This window comes from Scyliorhinus torazame, chromosome 5 (genome assembly GCF_047496885.1).
Source record: "Scyliorhinus torazame isolate Kashiwa2021f chromosome 5, sScyTor2.1, whole genome shotgun sequence".
NCBI classification, from domain to species: Eukaryota; Metazoa; Chordata; class Chondrichthyes; order Carcharhiniformes; family Scyliorhinidae; genus Scyliorhinus; species Scyliorhinus torazame.
The window spans coordinates 99,877,969-99,900,438 of NC_092711.1; the positions used below are offsets into that span (position 1 = coordinate 99,877,969).

The 22,470-nt window shown below is 47.8% G+C and overlaps 2 protein-coding genes and 2 long non-coding RNA genes across 4 annotated transcripts in view; 2 read left to right on the plus strand and 2 right to left on the minus strand.

Moving 5' to 3' along the window:
* Nucleotides 1-22,470, plus strand: part of LOC140419167 (uncharacterized) — a 415,920-nt gene that overhangs the window by 240,227 nt on the left and 153,223 nt on the right. The gene's annotated exons all lie outside the window — the stretch shown is intronic.
* Nucleotides 1,975-6,613, minus strand: LOC140419156 (uncharacterized). Its single transcript, XM_072502922.1, has 2 exons — nucleotides 6,347-6,613; nucleotides 1,975-5,991 (listed from the first exon to the last, which is right to left on the minus strand). Exon 2 carries the CDS (start codon nucleotides 5,620-5,622, stop codon nucleotides 4,651-4,653), a length of 972 nt encoding a protein of 323 aa, XP_072359023.1. The 5' UTR covers nucleotides 5,623-5,991; nucleotides 6,347-6,613; the 3' UTR covers nucleotides 1,975-4,650.
* Nucleotides 7,145-10,283, minus strand: LOC140419155 (uncharacterized). Its single transcript, XM_072502921.1, has 2 exons — nucleotides 10,037-10,283; nucleotides 7,145-8,518 (listed from the first exon to the last, which is right to left on the minus strand). The coding sequence occupies exon 2, from the start codon at nucleotides 8,400-8,402 to the stop codon at nucleotides 7,287-7,289; it is 1,116 nt and encodes a 371-aa protein (XP_072359022.1). The 5' UTR covers nucleotides 8,403-8,518; nucleotides 10,037-10,283; the 3' UTR covers nucleotides 7,145-7,286.
* LOC140419157 (uncharacterized) lies at nucleotides 10,430-20,583 on the plus strand. Its single transcript, XR_011945566.1, has 2 exons — nucleotides 10,430-10,567; nucleotides 20,193-20,583. It is a non-coding gene; the product is annotated as an uncharacterized lncRNA (long non-coding RNA).

Genomic DNA, 22,470 nt, shown 5'->3' on the forward strand with positions numbered 1-22,470 from the left:
AACACCTTGGGATGTTTTATTACATTAACACCATAAGATACAGGAGCAGAATTAGGCCATTCAGCCCATCGAGTCTGCTCTGCCATTTAGTCATCCCCATTCTCCTGCCTTCTCCCCATAACCCCTGATCCCCTTATTAATCAGGAACCTATCCATATCTGTCTTAAACACACTCAGTAACTTGACCTCCACAGCCTTCTGTGGCAATGCGTCCCACGATTCACCACCCTCTGGCTGAAGAGATTCCTCCTCATCTCTGTTTTAAAGGATCGTCCCTTCAGTTTGAAGCTTTGCCATCGGGTTCTATTTTCTCCTAGTCGTGGAAACATCTTCTCCACGTCCACTCTTTCTAGGCCGCACGGTATTATGTAAGACTCAGGAGATCCGTCCTCATCCTTCTAAACCCCATCGAGTACAGACCCAGAATCCTCAACTACTCCTCATATGAGAAGCTCTTCATTCCAGGGATCATTCTTGTGAACCTCCTCTGGATCCTTTCCAAAGCTAGCACATCCTTCCTTAGACACGGGGACCAGAACTGCTCACAATACTTCAAATGGGGTCTGACCAGACTTACACAGCCTCAGAAGTACATCCCTGCTCTTGTATTTGAGCCCTCTCGACATGAATGGTAACATTGCATTTGCCTTCGCAACTGCCAACTGAACCTGCATGTTAACCTAGAGAATCGTGAACAAGGACTCCTAAGTCCCTTTGTGCTTCTGATTTTGAAGCCTTTTCCCATGTAGAAAGTAGTCTCTGCCTCTATTCCTCCTTCCAAAGTGCAGAACCTCTCACTTTTCCATATTGTATTCCATCTGCCACTTACTTGCCCACTCTCCTAGCCTGTCCAAGTTCTTCTGCAGCATCCCTCCTTCCTCAGCACTACCTACCCCTCTCCATGGGTTATGGGGAGAAGACAGGAGAATTGGGATGAGAAACATATCAGACATGATTCAATGGCTGGGTAGACTTGATGGGCCAAATGGGCTAATTCTGCTCCTATATCATATGGTCTTACGATGATCTGGATGGTTTATCTCCCCCAATGTTAGCTTCAGAAACTGCATCTTTGCTTATTTTCAGCTTCTGGATCCAGACTCCTCAACCTGCCTGTACTGCACCACTGAATCCATCATCTGCGACTGAGCTCTGACGGTTCTCTTTGTCCTTTGATACGATTCGACTCAATTTCGGTCTTAGATTCTTTGACAGCTGAGAGTCAGTTTCCTTTCTCAGTTTCCCTTTTCAATGAGCATCTGTCCCTAAAAATACAAGCTTGAACCACAGATTCCATAAGACACCTCTTGGCTTGAACCATCACATCAACACTTGGGAGTAAATGACTGGGCCGTGACCAGTCTTGGATGAAAACACAAGAACCACTTGTCATCACGGAATCCTAAAAGTTAACAGAGGAGGCCATTCAGCACACCATGTTTCTACTGGCTGAGACTGAGCTAGTCCCTATTCTCTGTAATGCAGTGACCAGAACTGTACTTAGTACTCTAGCTGTGATCTAACTGGTGTTTTTTAGTTCCAGAATAACCACTCTCCCACCTCTCACTGACTTCAATGTGATGGAATTCGACAGTTGGAACCTGCCAACATTTGACAGTTATTTACAAATGATTTGCGGGTTCTTACAATCGGGATTTTTCTCTGTTCAATTCCCTCAATGTGTTGGATAACAGACTGACTTTCTCCTGTGAATATCCAGCTGGAGAATTGGGCCCTGATGAACACATCCTTGTTCATCTTGTTGACTCTAAATATTGAACCCTGTGGTTTCAGACACCAGATAATATAGAGCTTGGGGCTAAAGGGATCAAAGGATATGAGGGAAAAGCAGGAATAGGTTACTGACTTGGGAGATCAGCCATGATCATGATGAATGGGGCAACAGGCTCGAAGGGCCAAATGGCCACTCCTTCAATTTTCTACATTTCTATAATCAAGCGCCCAACAACAGACTGTCTTTTACTGACTTCATTAACAGCTCTGCAATAATCAGACAGAGTACAGTGATCCCATCCGGAGAACAGGGATAATGTTGAGGTCAACTCCACATTGTTCAAGTATGTCCAAGCTGTCATTAATTACATTGTTTTCTGTGGGTCCTCTCGTGACTGAGGGTCTGATGTGGGATCGACATGGACGTCCACAGAACTGGCAGTTTATGTTGCTGTTGGTGCTTAGGGGGAACCTCTGTAGCTGCTCCATCTCTGGTCTTTCTCTGGGAATGTCGGGTGTTATGAGCTTGCGGTTGATGGTCCTTGAAACAAACTGAACCAATTTCAGTCTTGCTTCCACATGGACCGGTCGATTGCAGTCTTTTCCCAGAGAGGTGGTCTGCAGTGCAGAGGTTTGTGAGGATCCTATTTTGGATGTCCTTGTATCATTTGTACTGACCACCTTGATGTTGTTTGCCCTGAGACAATCCCCATTGAAGGTCTGCTTGTGGATTGTATAGTCATCCATGTGAGAGATATGGCCTGGCCGCTCAGTTGAATGTTCTGGAGGATGGTCTCCATGCTGTTGAGCCCAGCACGATGGGGAACCAGGTTGTTTTGAGATTTTTGTCCTGCTATTGAATTTTCATGATGGTCCTCAGGTGTCTTTGCCGGAAGAGTTCCAGAGCTTTGATGTCGCTCCTACAGCATCCCCAGGATTCTGCTCCACACAGCAGGGTGGGAAGGACAATAGCCTGGGAGATTTTGATTTTAGTCCTCAGTTTAACGTCATGCTGCTTCCCGACACAAACAGAAATAACACCGTGGATTCAGAGCTCGATTACATAGGATATACAGCACAGCAACAGACCATTCAGCCCAACCAGTCCCTGCTGGGGTTTCTGCTCCACTCAAGCTCCTCCCATCTTTCCACATCTAAATCTCTCATTGTAATCCTCTATTCCCATCTCCCTCTTGTGTTTGTCTAGTTTCCCCTTCAACACATCTGTACTCTTCACTTCACCCACTCCCTGTGGTAGTGAGCTGATTCTCACCATTAGTAGAATTAATCCTGAGAGATAGGATTAACTGTCACATAGAAAGGCATCGACTAGTCTGGGATGGACAGCATGGATTTGTTAAAGGGAGTTCTTGCATCACAAATTCGATCAAATTATTTGAGGAAGTGACAAGAAGTGTTGAAAAAGGTAGTGCAGTAGATGTTGTGCACATAGATTTTAGCAAGGCGTTTGACAAATTCCCACGTGGCAAAAAGTGAAAGCCCATGGAATACAGGGTAATGTGGCAAACTGGATAAAACATTGGCTCAGTAATAGGGTCATTGGCTGCCCTTGCAATTGGAAAAGTTGTTTCAAGTGGTGTGCCACAGGGCTCGGTGTTCGGAACTATGTGGGCTATATAGTAACAATTTGGACGTGAACATAGGGAGCATGATTAGGAAATTTGCAGACGACACAAAGATTGACCAAATTCTGGACATTGTAGCGGATAGCTATCATCTCCAAAACAATAGAGATGGATTGGTGGAGTGGGCAATACAGGGGCAATAGGGAATTTAACACAGAGAAGTGTGAGGTCATGCATTTGGGGAGATCAACCAGTTCTGGGAGTGCACAAAATAATTGGACAGATCTAGATCAAAACTGGGCATCCATGAGGTGCTGTGAGCCACCAGCAGCACAATACTTAAACACAATCTGTAAGCTCATAGGCCAGCATATCCCTCACTCTACCATTACCATCAAGCCAAGGGACCAACCCTGGTTCAACATGGAGTGGAGGGAACATGTCAGGAGCAGCACCAGCTATCCATAAAACAGATTCCATCTGGTGACCCTATAACAGGAGACTATAAACGTGTTAAACAGCGGAAGCAGCATGCTGTAGGCAGGGCTAAGCGATCTCACTCATAGTAGTTCAGATCAAAGCTGCAGTCCTGCAACATCGACATGGTGGTGAACAATTAAACAAATCACAGGAGGAGGAGGCTCCAGAAACATCTCCATCCTCGGTGATTGGGGAGACAAGCACATCAGTACAAACTGAACCAATTTCTGCTGCCTCCACACGGCTGGTCGACTGCAGTATTTTCCCAGAGATATGATATGATTCTAGGTGGTCCACAGTGCAGAAGTTTGTAAGGATCCTTTTTCGGATGTCGTTGTAACATTTGTACTGACCACCTTCATGTTACTCATCCCAGTGTGAGTGCGTTCATGTTCAATGAGATTCTGTGATCGTTTAAACAGCTTCCCACAGTGAGAACAACTGAACTGTCTCTCAGTGCGAACAACCTGGTGCTTGACCAGATCCACAGTACAAATCACTGGCTTTTGTGTTTAGTGATCCTGGGTTTGTTACCAATACCTCCCCTGGATGCCAAAGCTAAGACAGACACACTGGAAGTGATGTGGAGCTGGGACGTGGTTGTGAGAGTAACTGAAGGTGTGAGAACTGAAATAATCTCGAGTTAGAAAGGAGGAAAGGTCACAAAAATGCAGCAGTGAGTAACAGGACATCAATTAATCTCCTCTTATCCTGGAGAAATGAAGGTCTCGATGGTGTCTGAAACAATATTAGTTCACTTGACATATATTCAGAGGATTAAACTCCAGCCCAGTTATAGGGATTATTAACATCAGCAAAAACAAACTCCAACAGTCAGAATGAACATGGTTCAGTGCTGGATGTGATTAACAGCAGCAATAACAGCAGAATCCAAACTCTGCAGACATTTATCAACCTGTTGCTGTGTCAGATGAGCTGTCCGAGTAAATCCCTTCTCACACTCAGAGAAGGTGAACGGTCTCTCCCCGGTGTGCGTGTGCTGATGTGTCAGCAGATGGGATGAGCGCGTGAATCCCTTCCCACAGTCAGAGCAGGTGAACGGCCTCTCCCCAGTGTGAACTCGCTGATGGCTCAGCAGAACACTTGTGGTTTTAAAACACTTCTCACATTCAGAACATTTGAAAGGTTTCTTATCCGAGTGAACAAGTTGGTGTGATCTGAGGCTGATTAAATAAATGAATCCCTTTCCACATAATGAGCAGGTGAATGACCTCTCCCCAGTGTGAACTCGCTGGTGTTTCTGGAGGCCAGATAACTGAGTAAATCCCTTCCCACACACTGTACATCTGAACGGCCTCTCCTCGTTGTGAACCCGCTGGTGTATCAGCAGATCACTTGTGGTTTTATAACTCTTCTCGCATTCAGTACATTTGAAAGGTCTGTTATCACTGTGAACCAGTCTGTGAGTAGCGAGGTGGGATGATCGTGTGAATCCTTTCCCACACACAGAGCAGGTGAATGGTCTCTCCCCAGTATGAGTGCGTTCGTGTTCAATGAGATTCTGTGATCGTTTGAATAGCTTCCCACAGTGAGAGCAGCTGAACTGTCTCTCAGTGCGAACAACCTGGTGCTTCACCAGGTCCTCGGAGCTTTTAGAGTTATCACAGTCTGACTGGTTAAACAGCCTCTCACCAATGTGAACTTGCTGATGTGTCAGCAGGTGGGATGACTGAATGAATCCCTTACCACACACAGAGCAGGTGAATGGCCTCTCTCCAGTGTGACTGCGTCGATGCATTTCCAGCAGGGATGGGTAATTGAATCCCTTCCCACAATCCCCACATTTCCACGGTTTCTCCATTGTGTACGAGTCCTGGTGTCTCTCCAGACTGGATGATCAATTGAAGCCTCGTCCACACACAGAACACGTGTACAGTTTCTCCCCGTTATGAATGATGTGCTGTTTTTTCAGGCTGTGTAACTGGTTAAAGTCTTTCCACAGTCAGTTCACTGGAACACTCTCACTCGGGTGTGTGTTGTGTGGGTCTCGGTGCTTTTCCAGTCACACTGATGTTTGAAATTTTTTCCCACTGACAGAACCAACAAACATTTCTCCTTCCACATTCAAGGACCGATGATATTCAGGTCCTGATGAATTAAGTGACTCTGTCAGATCTTGATGTGATGTTTGGTCTGAGTTCCCCATCTGCAAATCAACGTCCTCTTGTACCTTGTAAAATACATTGACAGTGTCAGTATTACCATTAGTACAGGATAGAAATTCAGAACAGACAATTCCAGTTTCTATGGGGTTTTTCTCTTGTTTCCCCAAACTTGTGGTCCAATCAAAGCTCTTTCTCAACTACACCAGAATGTTGTTTCCAGTGTCTATGGGACATTCTGCACCCTGAGGTGGCCACCAGTGTGGAAGGTCTCAAGTGTTCCGGTAGACACCGCACGCTCCCTCTCCAGGACAACCCAGGGACCGACAAGACCACAGAAGAGGGGCCGACAGCCGGAGTTACCCCCTGCCGATCTACAGGCTGCTGCTTTAACCAGGTCCAGGAGCAGATCCTCTGACTTACCCAGCCCCCTCCACACTGGGCAGTGATTGGGAGTGTGGGGTTAAAGTGCAAACCAAATGGCTAAGCAGTTCCTTCAGGTAACGAGACGGAGACTGCGACCTCTCACTGAATATAAATATATGGCCCAAAGACTCCTCTGGGCGGCGAATAACAGGCGCAGCCCGAGAGCGGGGCATGGATTTTAAAACGTGTTGTCCCGGTCTGGGGGAAACAAAGACGCGGAGCTGGAATCGCAGGACTTGCAGAGTCTGATTCTGGATTTGAGGCCCTCACCAGGTGTTTAGAAACCCTCCCTCTCCAGATCCAGCTCCATCGTTCCGTCAGAGTTTCCGCATCCTTCCCCCTGCAGAGACAAATGAGCGACTCTCCTCGTCGCCATTACTCGCACTGCGCATGCTCCAATACGGGTCACTACTGCGCCTGCGCAGCATATTCCTCTGCTGTGAATGGGGGATATTCACTACTGCGGGAATGCTGGGTAAATACAGCCCCATCGAAAATCTTAATTAGTGACTCGTGATCTTTTTTGCTGTGATGTGGATATTGGGGGAGAATGTGCACAGAACCTTCATTATCCATCAGAAAGATGGATTCTCCACTCAATATCAGGAAAATTAAAGGCTCGTGGGAGAGAGGGAAGCAGCAGAGGCAGCTGATCGGATTTACTCAATCTCAGTCACAAAGAAGCTCCACAAACTCCTTGTTGGAGGTGAGGATGGAAGAGACAGGGAGAGCGAGAGTACTTCAAAAGGAACTAACTTGTGTCAGAGATATTAAAAAGTTTCAACACACTGCATATTTAACACAAATCTAATTTATTTGACTTTTAGCCAGAATATTAGCCCCTGTAAATGGGCTGGAGTTTGTTATCAGCAGAAAGAGACCCAAATGAACATGGTTCAGTCCTGATGTGAGTAACAGCAAAATCCAATAACTGTGGTTACTTGTGGCCTCGTTGGTGTCTCAGCAGGTGGGATGAAGTGGTGAATCCCTTCCCACACTCGGAGCAGGTGAATGGTCTCTCCCCAGTGTGAATTCGCTGATGTACAGTGAGTTGAGATGATCGCACAAACCCAGTCCCACAGTGAGAGCACCGGAATGGTCTCTCCTCAGTGTGAACACGTTGGTGACGGGTCAGTTCCCCAGAACTTTTAAAGCACTTCCCACAGTCTGGACATTTAAAAGGTCTCTCATCAGTATGAACTCGCTGGTGTGCAGTAAGTTGAGATGTTCGCCTGAACCCAGTCCCACAGTGATAGCACCTGAATGGTCTCTCGTCAGTGTGAACACACTGTATCAGTTTCTCAGAAGTTTTGTAGCATTTCCCACAGAGTGGACATTTAAAAGTTTTCCTGTTTGTGTGAACTCGCTGGTGTGCCAGCAAGATGGATGATGTCGTAAATCCCTTCCCACAGATGGAGCAGGTAAACACCCTCTCCCCAGTGTGAATTCGCTGGTGCTTCTGCAGATCGGATGACTGAGTGAATCCCTTCCCACACTTGGCGCAGGTGAATGGCCTCTCCCCTGTGTGAATTCGCTGATGTACAGTGAGGTCAGATGATCGCCTGAACCCAGTCCCGCAGTGAGAGCACCTGAATGGTCTCTCGTCAGTGTGAATACGTTGATGGCGCATCAGTTCCCCAGAACTTTTATAGCACTTCCCGCAGTCTGGACATTGAAACGGTCTCTCATCAGTGTGAACTCGCTGGTGACTCAGCAAGTGGCCTGAAATAGTAAATCCCTTCCCACACTCTGAGCAGGTGAATGGTCTCTCCCTGGAGTGAACTCGCTGGTGTGTGGACAGTGAGGATGACTGAGTGAATCCCTTCCCACACTCTGAGCAGGTGAATGGTCTCTCTCCAGTGTGACTGCGTCGATGAGTTTCCAGCTTAGATGGGGAAATGAATCCTTTCCCACAGTCCGCACATTTCCACGGTTTCTCCTCAGTGTGACTGTATTTGTGGCTTGTGAGGCCTGATGATCGAGTGAATCCTCTGCCACTCACACAACACGTGTACGGTTTCTCCCCACTGTGAACAATGCTTTTGCCTTCCATGTTCAAAATCCCACGATATTCAAGATATGATAAATTGAGGACTCTGTCAGATCCTGATGTGATGCTTGGTTTGGGTTTCCGGACTTTGAAGCCTCCCCTTCGAACACCCTGTGAAACTGATTGAAAACAGAAAATAAGGAGTGAGAGAGAACCCACAAAAACAGGTTGCGAAATTGAGCTGAATCAATCTGATCATTTGTGGGGCCGGAACAAGGGAAAGGGGCCATGAAAACTGCTGAATTATCATAAAAACCTAACTGGCCTCTTTGGTAGGAGAAAGGGGTGAAGAGGGATTTTGTATATCTACAAGACATATTAAGAGAGTAGTTGGCAAAGCAAATGCGATCTTGAGTTTCATAAACAGTAATATTGAGACTAAAAATATGCTCACGCTGGCATAGTGGCTAGCACTGCTGCCTCACAGTGCCAGGGACCCGGATTCAATTCCGGCCTTGGTGACTGTCTATGTGGAGTTTGCACTTTCTCCCCATGTCATAGATTATCATAGAATCATAGATTATCATAGAATTTACAGTGCAGAAGGAGGCCATTTGGCCAATCGAGTCTGCACCTGCTGTTAGAAAGAGCACCGTACCCAAGGTCAAACCTCCACACTATCCCCATAACCCAGTAACCACACTCAACACTAAGGGCAATTTTGGACACCAAGGGCAATTTAGCATGGCCAATCCACCTAACCTGCACATCTTTGAACTGTGGGAGGAAACCGGAGCATCCAAAGGAAACCCACGCACACACGGGGAGGATGTGCAGACTCCGCACAGACAGTGACCCAAGCCGGAATCGAACCTGGGACCCTGGAGCTGTGAAGCAATTGTGCTATCCACAATGCTACCGTGTCTGCGTGGGGTTCCACCCGGTGCTCAGGTTTCCTCCAACAGTCCAAAGAAGAACAAGTTAAGTGAATTGGCCTTGATAAATTGTCATTTAATTGGGAAAAGAAAATGGAAAATAAAAGAAACAGGTAATCAAAATTTTTTTTTTGAAAATTAGATGAGCCGCAATCTTATTGAATCGTGGAGCAGGCCTGAGGGGCTCGATGGGCCGACTCCTAGTTTATATGCAAGGAGCAGGCTCAAGGGGGCGACTCCTAGTTTATCTGCAAGGAGCAGGCTCGATGGGCCGACTCCTAGTTTATATGCAAGGAGCAGGCTCAAGGGGGCGACTCCTAGTTTATCTGCAAGGAGCAGGCTCGATGGGCCGACTCCTAGTTTATCTGCAAGGAGCAGGCTCGAGGGGCCAACTATTTTTTTTCAGCGTCGTAAAAATCGCTTTTACTGTCCAAATCACTTTCCATACACCCAGGCCTCAATCTCACCAAGGCAGAAGGTAAAATTTGAATTCATTGAAAGTTTACTGATGACCATGAAACCATTGTCGATTGTTGCAAAGACCCATCTGGTTCACTCATGTCCTTCAGTGAAGGAAATCTTCTATCCTTACCTGGTCTGGCCTACATGTGATTCCAGATTCACAGTTCACTGGTTGACCCTTAAAATGCTCTCTGAGATGCACTCAGTTCAAGGGCAATTAGGGATGGGCAGTGAATGCTGGCCCAGCCAGCGACACCCACATCCCGTGAATGAACAGAAAAGTAAATCTGCCATCCTTACCTGGCCTGGCCGACACGATTCCAACCCACAGCAATGTGGTTGACTCTTTAAATGCCCTCCGAGATGGCCGAGCAAGTCACTCAGTTCAAGGGAAATTAGGGATGGGCAATAAATGTTGGCCCAGCCAGTGACTCCGAATAAAATAAAATCTTGGAGACTCCAGTCAATCCGGGAGAGTTGGCATCCGGTCCAGTCTGGCAGCGCATGCGCCCTGCGGCACCTTGTCTTCTGTAAAGATGGCGGCCGGTAACCCGGGCCTGTCACCGCTCAGCTCTCACTCTGTTCGGTGCTGTTTAAGTCGGGACCGTTAACATTTTACTCGGGAGTTGAAGCCTCCACGGGGTATTTATGAAGCCTCCCGGCTCACTCTGCAGCTTCTATCGCTCCCCGGGCGCCCACCTGCTCCATTCCTGAAAGGCGCTCGATTGCTTCTTCTCCGCTCCTCGCACCGTCAGCGACAACCTGAACAGCGCATGCTCCAGTCATAGCTTCTTGTGGATAGAGCACATTCTCCGCCGCAATGCATGACGGGTAATAATCCCGCCATTGAAATCGATATTCCTGATAGTAATTATGCTTTGCGAACCTGTTCCGATTGGTACCATTGTGCCAAGGTAACACATGTATTAAATAAATTAATAGGGCACCTAAATAGTACAGGCCCTCCACCATAGTTCTGTCCTGGGTGTGATTGACAACAGACCAAACACGGACAGTGAGATGTTAACGTGTTGGGGTCTGAGCAGGTTCAGGTGAACAGTGAATTTTGTCCTCCTGGACAGAACAGTTAAACTGCCCCTCGCCATTAACAATGTGCAGAAATTGGATCAAATGGTTTGGGGCTTTTAAAGTTGGAGTGTTAACCAGTGGGAAAACTGCAGAAATCCTTTTGGATACATGAAGTGTGTGAGTGATCTCCCTCTGAACTGCTCCTGAACTGCACATTAGATTAATTAATGACTAACTCATATTTATTCTAATCCAGTGGAAACATCCTCCACTTGTCTATCATATCAAACCTTTTCATAATCTTACAGGATCAGGTCATCCTTCATTCCCTTTTCCAGAGAAAAGGTTTACATCCTGTCCAATCTTTCTTGCTGGGTGTAACCTGCCAGTTCAGGCATAATTCAAATATCTTTTCCTGCATCTTCTCCAGTCCTTCTAGATCCATTTTACAATATGGAGACTTTAACTAATCTGAGCAGCAAACTCACCGTTGCACCCAAATGCCTGTTTGTTGCAGTATTTTAGTCATTTTACTGTTAGCTGAATGTAAGATGGGACAGAATAAGATCCAACAAGCAAGTCTGTAACACTGTAGAACATCTACAAACTTACCTCTTCCCCGTACTGCTAAACAGTTATTTTTCACTCTTAACCTGTCAGCTATGTCATTAAGAATAATGTGTCAGAGAAAGACTGGATTTCAGCTTGGTGACACCAGGCCAGACTAAATTTTAGTTCATAAGATAGTTGAGCTAATTTTTCCATATAATAAGAAGCCACTGACGATTCCTGAACTGTCAAACAAACGGAAGGAATTTATATGTACGCTCTGTTCATCTTAAAAGTGTTGATTCTGCTGTTACTGTCACTGTTAATCACACCCAGAACTGAACCATCTTCATTCTGACAATTGGGGTTTATTTTGAATCTCTGTCACTGAGCTGGACTAGAGTTTAATATCTTGTTGTTTGTGAAATAAATCAGCTTTGTCTCAAACACACTGTCCTTGATTTCTCTCGGTAAAAAAGGAAATTAATTGATGGCCACGTGCCACCAGGCCATGCCAGTCAGAGTCTTTTTAAGACAGAGATATAGAGGTTCTTGATTAATAAGGGGCTCAGGTGTTATAGGAGAAGGCAGGAGAATGGGGATGAGAAACATATCAGCCATTATCGAATGGCAGAGCAAACTCGATGGGCTGAATGGCCTAATTCTGCTTCTCTATTTTTTTTTAAATGAGAGGAGCTCATAGAAACGTATAAAATTCTAACAGGACTGGACAGAGTAGACTCATAAAGAATGTTCCCAATGGTGGGAGAGTCCAGAACTAGGGGGTCATAGCTTGAGGATAAGGGGTAAAACTTTTAAGATTGAGGTGACAGTTATGAGCCTGTGGAATTCATTACCATAGAAAGTTGTTGAGGACAAAACATTGTGCAATTTGAAGAAGGAGTTAGATTAAAGCTCTTGGGGCTAAAGGGATTAAAGGATATGTACGGCTCTGTGGTGCAAAGGATAATGTGTTGGACTTCTACTTAATGGGAAGTAAGGAAGTCAAAGGTTGTGGAATCAAATCCCACCAGAGTCGACTGTTAGTGTAGCACAGTGGTTATCACTGCTGTCTCACAGTGCCAGGGACTCAGGTTCAATTTCAACCTTGGGTGGCTGTGGGCGTGGAGTTTGCACCTTCTCCCCGTGTCTGCATGGGTTTCCGCCGGGTGCTCTGGTTTCCTTCCACAGTCCAAAGGTTGGATCAGGGTATTGAACTTGATGATCAGCCATGATCATAATGAATGGCGGAGCAGGCTCGAATGGCCTACTCCTGCTTCTATTTTCTATGTAAGTCACATGTAGGCCAGATAAGGTAAGAGGGCAGATTTCCTTCTCTAAAGGACATTAGTGACCCAGATGGATTTTTACAACAATTGACAACGTTTTCATGGTCACCATTAGACTTCTTTTTTTTTTTTTTTTTTTTTTTATAAATGTTTTATTGAAAATTTTTTCCCAAACAACAATTTTTCCCCTCTTACAAAGCAAACGCAACAATAACAATACAGAAATTTTAAACAATACACAAGTAACAAAACCCCTTTATCTTTGACCTAAACTAAACCCCCCCCCCTCCCCCTGGGTTGCTGCTGCTGGTCATCTGTCTTCCCTCTAACGTTCCCCTAGGTAGTCGAGAAATGGCTGCCACCGCCTGGTGAACCCTTGAGCCGATCCTCTCAGGGCAAACTTTATCTGCTCCAGTTTAATGAACCCCGCCATATCATTTACCCAGGCCTCCAGTCCGGGGGGTTTCGCCTCCTTCCACATGAGTAGGATCCTGCGCCGGGCTACTAGGGACGCAAAGGCCACAACGTCGGCCTCTTTCGCCTCCTGCACTCCCGGCTCTTCCGCAACTCCAAATAGAGCTAACCCCCAGCCTGGTTTGACCCGGGCCTTCACCACCCGCGAAATCACTCCCGTCACTCCCTTCCAATACCCTTCTAGTGCCGGGCATGCCCAAAACATATGTGCGTGGTTTGCCGGGCTCCCGCCACACCTCCCACATTTGTCCTCCACTCCAAAGAACCTGCTCAATCTTGCTCCCGTTATGTGTGCTCTATGTAGCACCTTAAATTGAATCAGGCTAAGCCTGGCGCATGAGGAAGAGGAATTTACCCTGCTTAGGGCATCAGCCCACATACCCTCCTCTATCTCCTCCCCTAGTTCTTCTTCCCACTTTCCTTTTAGTTCGCCCACCGACTCCTCCCCCTCTTCCCTCATCTCTCGGTAAATCTCTGACACCTTGCCCTCTCCGACCCACACCCCTGAAAGCACCCTGTCCTGTATCCCCTGTGTCGGGAGCAATGGAAATTCCCTCACCTGTTGTCTAGTAAATGCCCTCACCTGCATATATCTCAAGAAATTTCCCCGGGGCAACTTATACTTTTCCTCCAATGCTCCCAAGCTCGCAAAAGTCCCATCTATAAATAAATCTCCCACCCTCCTAATTCCCAACTGGAACCAGCTCTGAAATCCTCCATCCATTCTTCCTGGGGCGAACCTATGGTTGTTCCTGATTGGGGACCCCACCAGGGCTCCCCGCACCCCTCTCTGTCGCCTCCACTGTCCCCAGATATTCAATGTTGCCGCCACCACCGGGTTCGTGGTAAACTTTTTAGGTGAGATCGGTAGCGGCGCCGTCACCAGCGCCTCTAAACTCGTCCCTTTACAGGACTTTCTCTCCAGTCTTTCCCACGCCGCTCCCTCACCCTCCATCATCCATTTACGTATCATTGCCACATTGGCGGCCCAATAGTAATCGCCCAAGTTCGGTAGTGCCAATCCTCCTCTGTCCCTACTACGCTGAAGGAACCCCCTCCTTACTCTCGGAACTTTCCCTGCCCACACGAAGCTCGTGATGCTCCTGTCTATTTTATTAAAAAAGGTCTTAGTGATTAGTATAGGGAGACATTGAAATACAAATAAGAACCTCGGGAGGACCATCATCTTAATTGCTTGCACCCTGCCCGCCAGCGATAGAGGCTGCATGTCCCAGCTCTTGAAGTCCTCCTCCATTTGTTCTACCAACCGTGTCAGATTAAGTCTGTGCAAGGTTCCCCAGCTCCTAGCGATCTGAATCCCCAGGTATCGGAAGTTTCTTTCCACTTTCCTTAGAGGCAAGCCTTCTATCTCTCTACTCTGGTCCCCTGGATGTATCACAAATAATTCACTCTTTCCCATGTTTAGCCTATACCCCGAGAAATCCCCGAACCCCCTCAAAATTCGCATAACCTCTATCATTCCCCCCGCTGGGTCCGACACGTATAACAATAGGTCATCCGCATATAACGAGACTCGGTGTTCTTCTCCCCCTCTAATCACCCCTCTCCATTTCCTGGAGTCTCTCAACGCCATGGCCAGAGGTTCAATTGCCAACGCGAACAACAATGGAGACAGCGGGCATCCCTGTCTTGTTCCCCTATATAGTCGGAAATACTCCGATCTATGTCGACCTGTAACTACGCTTGCCGTTGGAGCCCCATAAAGAAGTCTAACCCAGCTAATAAACCCGTTCCCAAACCCAAACCTCCTTAACACTTCCCATAAATACTCCCACTCCACCCTATCAAATGCCTTCTCTGCGTCCATTGCCGCCACTATCTCTGCCTCCCCCTCCACTGGGGGCATCATTATCACCCCTAATAGTCGTCGCACGTTAACATTCAGTTGTCTCCCTTTTACGAACCCTGTCTGATCTTCGTGCACCACCCCCGGGACACAGTCCTCTATCCTCGATGCCAGTACCTTTGCCAACAATTTGGCGTCCACGTTCAACAATGAAATGGGTCTATAGGACCCGCACTGCAACGGATCTTTATCCCTCTTCAAAATTAACGATATCGTCGCCTCCGACATCGTCGGGGGTAGAGTCCCCCCTTTCCTGGCCTCATTGAACGTCCTCACCATCAACGGGGCCAACAAGTCCACATATTTTCTGTAATACTCCACCGGGAACCCGTCTGGTCCTGGGGCCTTCCCTGCTTGCATGCTTCCCAGTCCCTTAATAACCTCGTCCACCCCAATCGGTGCCCCCAGGCCTACCACCCCCCGCTCCTCCACTTTCGGGAACCTCAATTGGTCCAGGAACTGCCGCATCCCCTCCTCTCCCTCTGGGGGTTGAGACCTATACAGTTCCTCATAGAAGGTCTTGAACACCTCATTTATCTTTCCTGCCCTTCGCACCGTGTCTCCCCTTTCGTCTCTAATTCCTCCTATTTCCCTCGCTGCTGCCCTCTTTCGCAATTGATGAGCCAACAGGCGACTCGCCTTTTCCCCATATTCATACCTCCTCCCCTGTGCCTTCCTCCACAGTACCTCCGCCTTTCTGGTGGTCAGAAGGTCAAATTCCGTCTGGAGTCGTCTCCTCTCCCTGTACAATTCCTCCTCCGGGGTCTCTGCAAATTCCCTATCCACCCTTAAAATCTCCCCCAGTAATCTTTCCCTTTCCTTGGCCTCTGTTTTCCTTTTGTGGGCCCCAATGGAGATCAGCTCTCCTCTGACCACCGCTTTTAGTGCTTCCCATACCACTCCCACAGGGACCTCGCCGTCGTCATTGACCTCCAGGTATCTCTCAATACACCCCCGCACTCTTGCACACACTCCCTCATCCGCCATCAGTCCCACATCTAATCGCCAGAGTGTTCTCTGCTCCCTTTCCTCCACTAATTCCAGGTCCACCCAATGTGGGGCATGATCCGAAACCGCTATGGCTGAGTACTCAGCTTCTTCCACCCTAGAGATCAACGACCTTCCCAAAACAAAAAAATCTATCCGGGAGTACACTTTATGGACATGGGAGAAGAAGGAATACTCCCTAGCCCTAGGTCTAAGAAATCGCCATGGATCCACTCCCCCCATTTGGTCCATAAACCCCTTAAGTACCTTGGCCGCTGCCGGCCTTCTTCCGGTCCTTGAGCTGGATCTATCTAGCCCCGGGTCCAGCACCGTATTAAAGTCCCCTCCTAAAATCAAGTTTCCTACCTCCAGGTCCGGTATACGCCCCAGCATCCGTCTCATAAATCCCGCATCGTCCCAGTTTGGGGCATACACGTTAACCAACACGACCTCCATTCCCTCCAGCCTGCCACTCACCATTACATATCTACCTCCGCTATCTGCTACGATGTTCTTTGCTTCAAATGCGACCTGTTTCCCCACCAAAATGGCCACCCCTCTATTCTTTGCGTCCAGTCCTGAGTGGAACACCTGTCCCACCCATCCTTTCCTTAGCCTAACTTGGTCCGCCACCTTTAGGTGCGTCTCTTGGAGCATAACCACGTCTGCCCTTAGTCCTTTCAAATGCGCGAGCACTCGGGCCCTTTTTATCGGTCCGTTCAGGCCTCTCACGTTCCACGTGATCAGCCTCACTAGGGGGCTACCTGCCCCCCTCCCGTGTCGACTAGCCATTACCTTCTCTAGGCCAGTCCCATATCCCGCCTCCGCGCTCCCGCTCGCTCCCCCAGCGTCGCACACCATCCCCGCCCACCCACTCTTTAGCCATTTCCTTTTGGATTTCCGCAGCAGCAACCCAGTTGTCCCCCCCCCCCTTCTCCCTCCCTCCTCCCCTCCCCGCTAGATCTCTTTCTAGCTTGATTGCTCCCCCCATATTACTTCCGTAAGTCAGCTGACTTCAACTGACCCCGGCTACTCCTGCTCACTCCTCGACCTCCCCATGTGGGGAACTCCCATCCGCCTTGCGCCTGTCTTCCCGCCTTATTCTTTCTGGTGCGGGAACATCCCTTTACCTGACCCGCCTCTTATGGCGCAGCTCCCTTTCCCCTCCCCCTCCCCTTCCCCATTCTCCAACTATGTCCCGTCTTTCCCCCCTCACCGGCGCCCACATTTCCCCAATGTCTCCCCCTTCCCTGTTTACTTCTCAATTAACTTCCACCGTAACATTAACAATAACATTTCCTGCAGCATCAGTCCCTCAGTTCCGATCCAATTTCTCTTGTTTGATGAAGGTCCATGCTTCCTCCGCCGTCTCGAAATAATGGTGTCTCTCCTGATACGTGACCCATAGTCTTGCCGGCTGCAGCATCCCGAACTTCACCTTCCTTTTATGCAACACCTCTTTGGCTCGGTTGAAGCTCGCCCTCCTTCTCGCCACCTCCGCACTCCAATCCTGGTATACCCGTACCACTGCATTCTCCCATCTGCTACTCCGCACCTTTTTAGCCCATCTCAGGACCTCTTCTCTATCCTTAAGGCGGTAAAATCGCACGATTATCGCCCTGGGTGGTTCTCCCGCTTTTGGTCTTCTCGCCGGAATCCGATTTGCCCACTCCACCTCCAAGGGGCCCGTAGGGGCCTCAGCACCCATCAGTGAGCTCAGCATCGTACTTGCGTACGCTCCACAGTCCACTCCTTCCACACCCTCAGGGAGACCCAGTATCCGAAGGTTCTTCCTTCGCGCTCCATTTTCTAGGGCTTCGATCCTTTCAGTACACTTTTTATGAAGTGCCTCGTGCGCCTGTGTCTTAACCGCCAGGCCCAGGATCTCGTCCTCAATATCTGTCACCTTCTGCTCCACCACACGGAGCTCTGTCTCCTGGGTCTTTAATGTCTCCTTGAGCCCCTCAATTGCCTGTAGCAACGGGGTCAGCACCTCCCTCTTCAGCAGCTCCACGCACCGTCTCACAATTTCATGCTCAGGCCCCCATGTCGCCTGCGCTTTCTCCGCCGCCATCTTGTACTTCTCTTTCTGACCCTTTGGTCGACGGTTCCTCGCGCTGCAGCCGCCGCCGCCGGTTTTTTCCTCCTTCGTTTGGGGGGGACTCCCTTCTCACACGCCCCACACCGGGTTGCGTCGTCGAAAAATTCCCCGTTGAGGCTCTTAAAAGAGCCCGAAGGTCCGTCGGAGCTGGAGCCGCCGAAGCGTGCGGCTAGCTAGGCATCACCGCAACCGGAAGTGACCATTAGACTTCTAATTCCAGATTTTTATTTAATTCAAATGTCACCATCTGCCATCGTGGGATTCCTCACTAATTCTCACTGTCTTCAGGTGATGTCCCGGAGGACTGGAGAGTAGCCAATGTTGTTCCTCTGTTTAAGAAGCGTAGCAAGGATAATCCAGGGAACTACAGGCTGGTGAGCCTTACTTCAGTGGAAGGGAAATTACTGGAGAGAATTCTTCGAGACAGGATCTACTCCCATTTGGAAGCAAATGGACGTATTAGTGAGAGGCAGCATGGTTTTGTGAAGGGGAGGTCGTGTCTCACTAACTTGATAGAGTTTTTCGAGGAGGTCACAAAGATGATTGATGCAGGTAGGGCAGTGGATGTTGTCTGTATGGACTTCAGTAAGGCCTTTGACAAGGTCCCTCATGGTAGACTAGAACAAAAGGTGAAGTCACACGGGATCAGGGGTGAGCTGGCAAGGTGGATACAGAACTGGCTAGGTCATAGAAGGCAGAGAGTAGCAATGGAAGGATGCTTTTCTAATTGGAGGGCTGTGACCAGTGGTGTTCCGCAGGGATCAGTGCTGGGACCTTTGCTGTTTGTAGTATATATAAATGATTTGGAGGAAAATGTAACTGGTCTGATTAGTAAGTTTGCTGACGACACAAAGGTTGGTGGAATTGCGGATAGCGATGAGGACTGTCAGAGGATACAGCAGGATTTAGATTGTTTGGAGACTTGGGCGGAGAGATGGCAGATGGAGTTTAATCCGGACAAATGTGAGGTAATGCATTTTGGAAGGTCTAATGCAGGTAGGGAATACACAGTGAATGGTAGAACCCTCAAGAGTATTGAAAGTCAGAGAGATCTAGGAGTACAGGTCCACAGGTCACTGAAAGGGGCAACACAGGTGAAGAAGGTAGCCAAGAAGGCATACGGCATGCTTGCCTTTATTGGCCGGGGCTTTGAGTATAAGAATTGGCAAGTCATGTTGCAGCTGTATAGAACCTTAGTTAGGCCACACTTGGAGTATAGTGTTCAATTCTGGTCGCCACACTACCAGAAGGATGTGGAGGCTTTAGAGAGGGTGCAGAAGAGATTTACCAGAATGTTGCCTGGTATGGAGGGCATTAGCTATGAGGAGCGGTTGAATAAACTCGGTTTGTTCTCACTGGAACAACGGAGGTTGAGGGGTGACCTGATAGAGATCTACAAAATTATGAGGGGCATAGACAGAGTGGATAGTCAGAGGCTTTTTCCCAAGGTAGAGGGGTCAATTACTAGGGGGCATAGGTTTAAGGTGAGAGGGGCAAGGTTTAGAGTAGATGTACGAGGCAAGTTTTTTACACAGAGGGTAGTGGGTGCCTGGAACTCGCTACCGGAGGAGGTGGTGGAAGCAGGGACGATAGTGACATTTAAGGGGCATCTTGACAAATAGATGAATATGATGGGAATACAGGGATACGGACCCAGGAAGTGTAGAAGATTGTAGTTTAGTCGGGCAGCATGTTCGGCGCAGGCTTGGAGGGCCGAAGGGCCTGTTCCTGTGCTGTACATTTCTTTGTTCTTTGATTCAAACCCCAGTTCCCAGAGATTTACTCGGGGTTTGGATTACTAGTCATGTGACATTACCAATATGCCATCACCTCACCGAGTGATGCAGTGTATATTACTCACATTTTTAATCCAGTAATATATACGTGTACATGGCTCGCAGCCTATCTGATCCTTTTCAGGTCTCTTTGCCCTGCACAGGAATTAGTGAACATGGATATGTTCATCAGCATGAATTGTCATTCAGAAGAATTGGGAAGGTATGTATTAGGCAAAGCAGAGAGAATGGAGGGAGAGTGTGAGATGCAGATATACAAGTTTTGGGGATGGGAGAGGAAGGAATATTCCATAGAAACGAGCACTATGCGTTGTGAATATCTATCCTATCCTGACAGTGATGATTTTGTAATCTCCCTTTACAGGACAATAGAAGATTTGTATTCGGGAAATTCAGACTAAATATTGCATCAAGATCGGACAGAAATCAGTTGATTCATCAGGACCTGAATATCATCCTTCGAATGTGGAAGGAGAAATGTTTGTCTGCTCTGTCTGTGAGAAAAGATTTCAAACATCAGTGTAACTGGAAAAGCACCGAGACCCACACAACACACACCCGAGTGAGAGTGTTCCAGTGAACTGACTGTGGAAAGAGCTTTAACCAGTTACACAGTGGGGAGGCGGTGATGCAGTGGTATCGTCGCTGGACTCATAACCCAGAGAACCAGGATAATGATCTGGGGACTCGGATTTTAATCCCACCATCTCAGGTGATGGAATAAAATATCTGGAATTAAAAGTCTACGAAACCATCTGGTGCACTAATGTCTTTCAGGGAGGGAAATCTGCCGTCCTTACCCAGTCTGGCCTACACGTGACTCCAGACCCACAGCAATGTGGTTGACTCTTACTAGCCCTCAAGGGCAATTAGATCATAGAATTTACAGTGCAGAAGGCCATTCGGCCCATCGAGTCTGCACTGGCCCTGGGAAAGAGCACCCTACCCAAGCCCACACCTTCACCCTCTCCCTGGAACCCCACCTAACCTTTTTGGACACTAAGGGCAATTTATCATTGCCAATCCACCAAACCTGCACATCTTTGGACCGTGGGAGGAAACCGGAGCACCTGGAGGAAACCCACGCAGACACGGGGAGAACATGCAGGCTCCACACAGGCAGTGACCCAGTGGGGAAGCGAACCTGAGACCCTGGCACTGTGAAGCCACAACGCTATCCACTTGTGCTACCGTGCTGCCTGTTCCTGTAGAATAAAGGAGGCAACAGCTCTGCTTCTCCACAAACACCTTTGTTTCTTTGATCCACGTCACACACAAATCTCCATGGACAAATAGTGCCACCTGTAACCACTTTATGTATCAGTGGCTTCTATTGGATAATTGACATCAAATTAGTATTTAATTGGAAAGTCCATTCCGAACATCTTGTTCTCCAAAGTCTGTAAATCTCCATCCCACACACTCTCCCTCCATTCTCACTCTGCTGTATCTAATATTTACCCTCCCAATTCTCCTGAAGGTGCTGATTCATGTTGATCGACAGATCCAAGCTCAGCTCACTGCTTCCTGACCAGGACACAGAGATTATAATAGGAGCAAGAGTAGGCCATTCGGCCCACCGAGTCTGCTCCACCATTCAACCTTGGCCGATCTACCTCAACACCATTTCCCACACGATCCCCATATCCCTCGATATCTTCAATATCTAGAAACGTATCAATATTTGTCTTAGACATACCTGATGACTGAGGCTCCACATTCCTCTGGGGTAGAGAATTCCAAAGCTTCACCACATCCTCGAATGAAGAGATCCCTCCTCATCTCAGCTTTCTCTCTATTTTCCTACCTGTTCCCCATAACCCTTAACTCCATTGTCAATAAAATATTTGTCCAACTTGTGCTTCAATATATTCAATGACCCCCAGATACAACTGGTCCCTGTGGAAGAGAAATCCAAAGACTAACAACCCTCTGAGGGAAGAGATGACTGGAAATCTATAATGTAGCTACAGTCTTATATTACAAGGCGAGAAATAATAATACATTATTTCCAAAGATGTGCAGGTTAGGTGGATTGGCCATGATAAATTGCCCTTAGTGTCCAAAATTGCCCTTAGTGTTGGGTGGGGTTTCTGGGTTATGGGGATAGGGTGGAGGTGTTGACTTTGGGTAGGGTGCTCTTTCCAAGAGCCGGTGCAGACTCGATGGGCCGAATGGCCTCCTTCTGCACTGTAAATTGTATGATAATCTATGATAATTTACTTTATTACAGAACGGTAAATAATATATCTAATCTGTACCATATAACAACACTAGCCATATCGCTGTCTATTATTAATTTAATTGCCTTGAAATGTCAGCCATCTCCTGGGGAACCCACCCCTTTAATTGTGAACATTAGGAAAGAGACAATCTTTTTTTGAAATAAATTTCGAGTGACCAATTATTTTTTTCCAATTAATGTGCAATTTAGCGTGGCCAATCCACCTACCCTGCACATTTTTGGGTTGTGGATGTGAGACGCACGCAGACACGGGGAGAATGTGAAAACTCCACACGGACAGTGACTCAGGGCCGGGATCGAACACGGGTCCTTGGCGCCGTGAGGCAGCAGTGCCAACCATGGTGCGATCAGAGACCATTCTTTTTGTCAGACAAATAAATGCGTCAACCTGTTAAGG

Bases quoted from the DNA above. Each gene is read 5' to 3' on its own strand.
- LOC140419156 (XM_072502922.1), bottom strand. From the start codon at position 5,622: ATGGAGAAACCGTGGAAATGTGGGGATTGTGGGAAGGGATTCAATTAC.
- LOC140419155 (XM_072502921.1), bottom strand. From the start codon at position 8,402: ATGGAAGGCAAAAGCATTGTTCACAGTGGGGAGAAACCGTACACGTGT.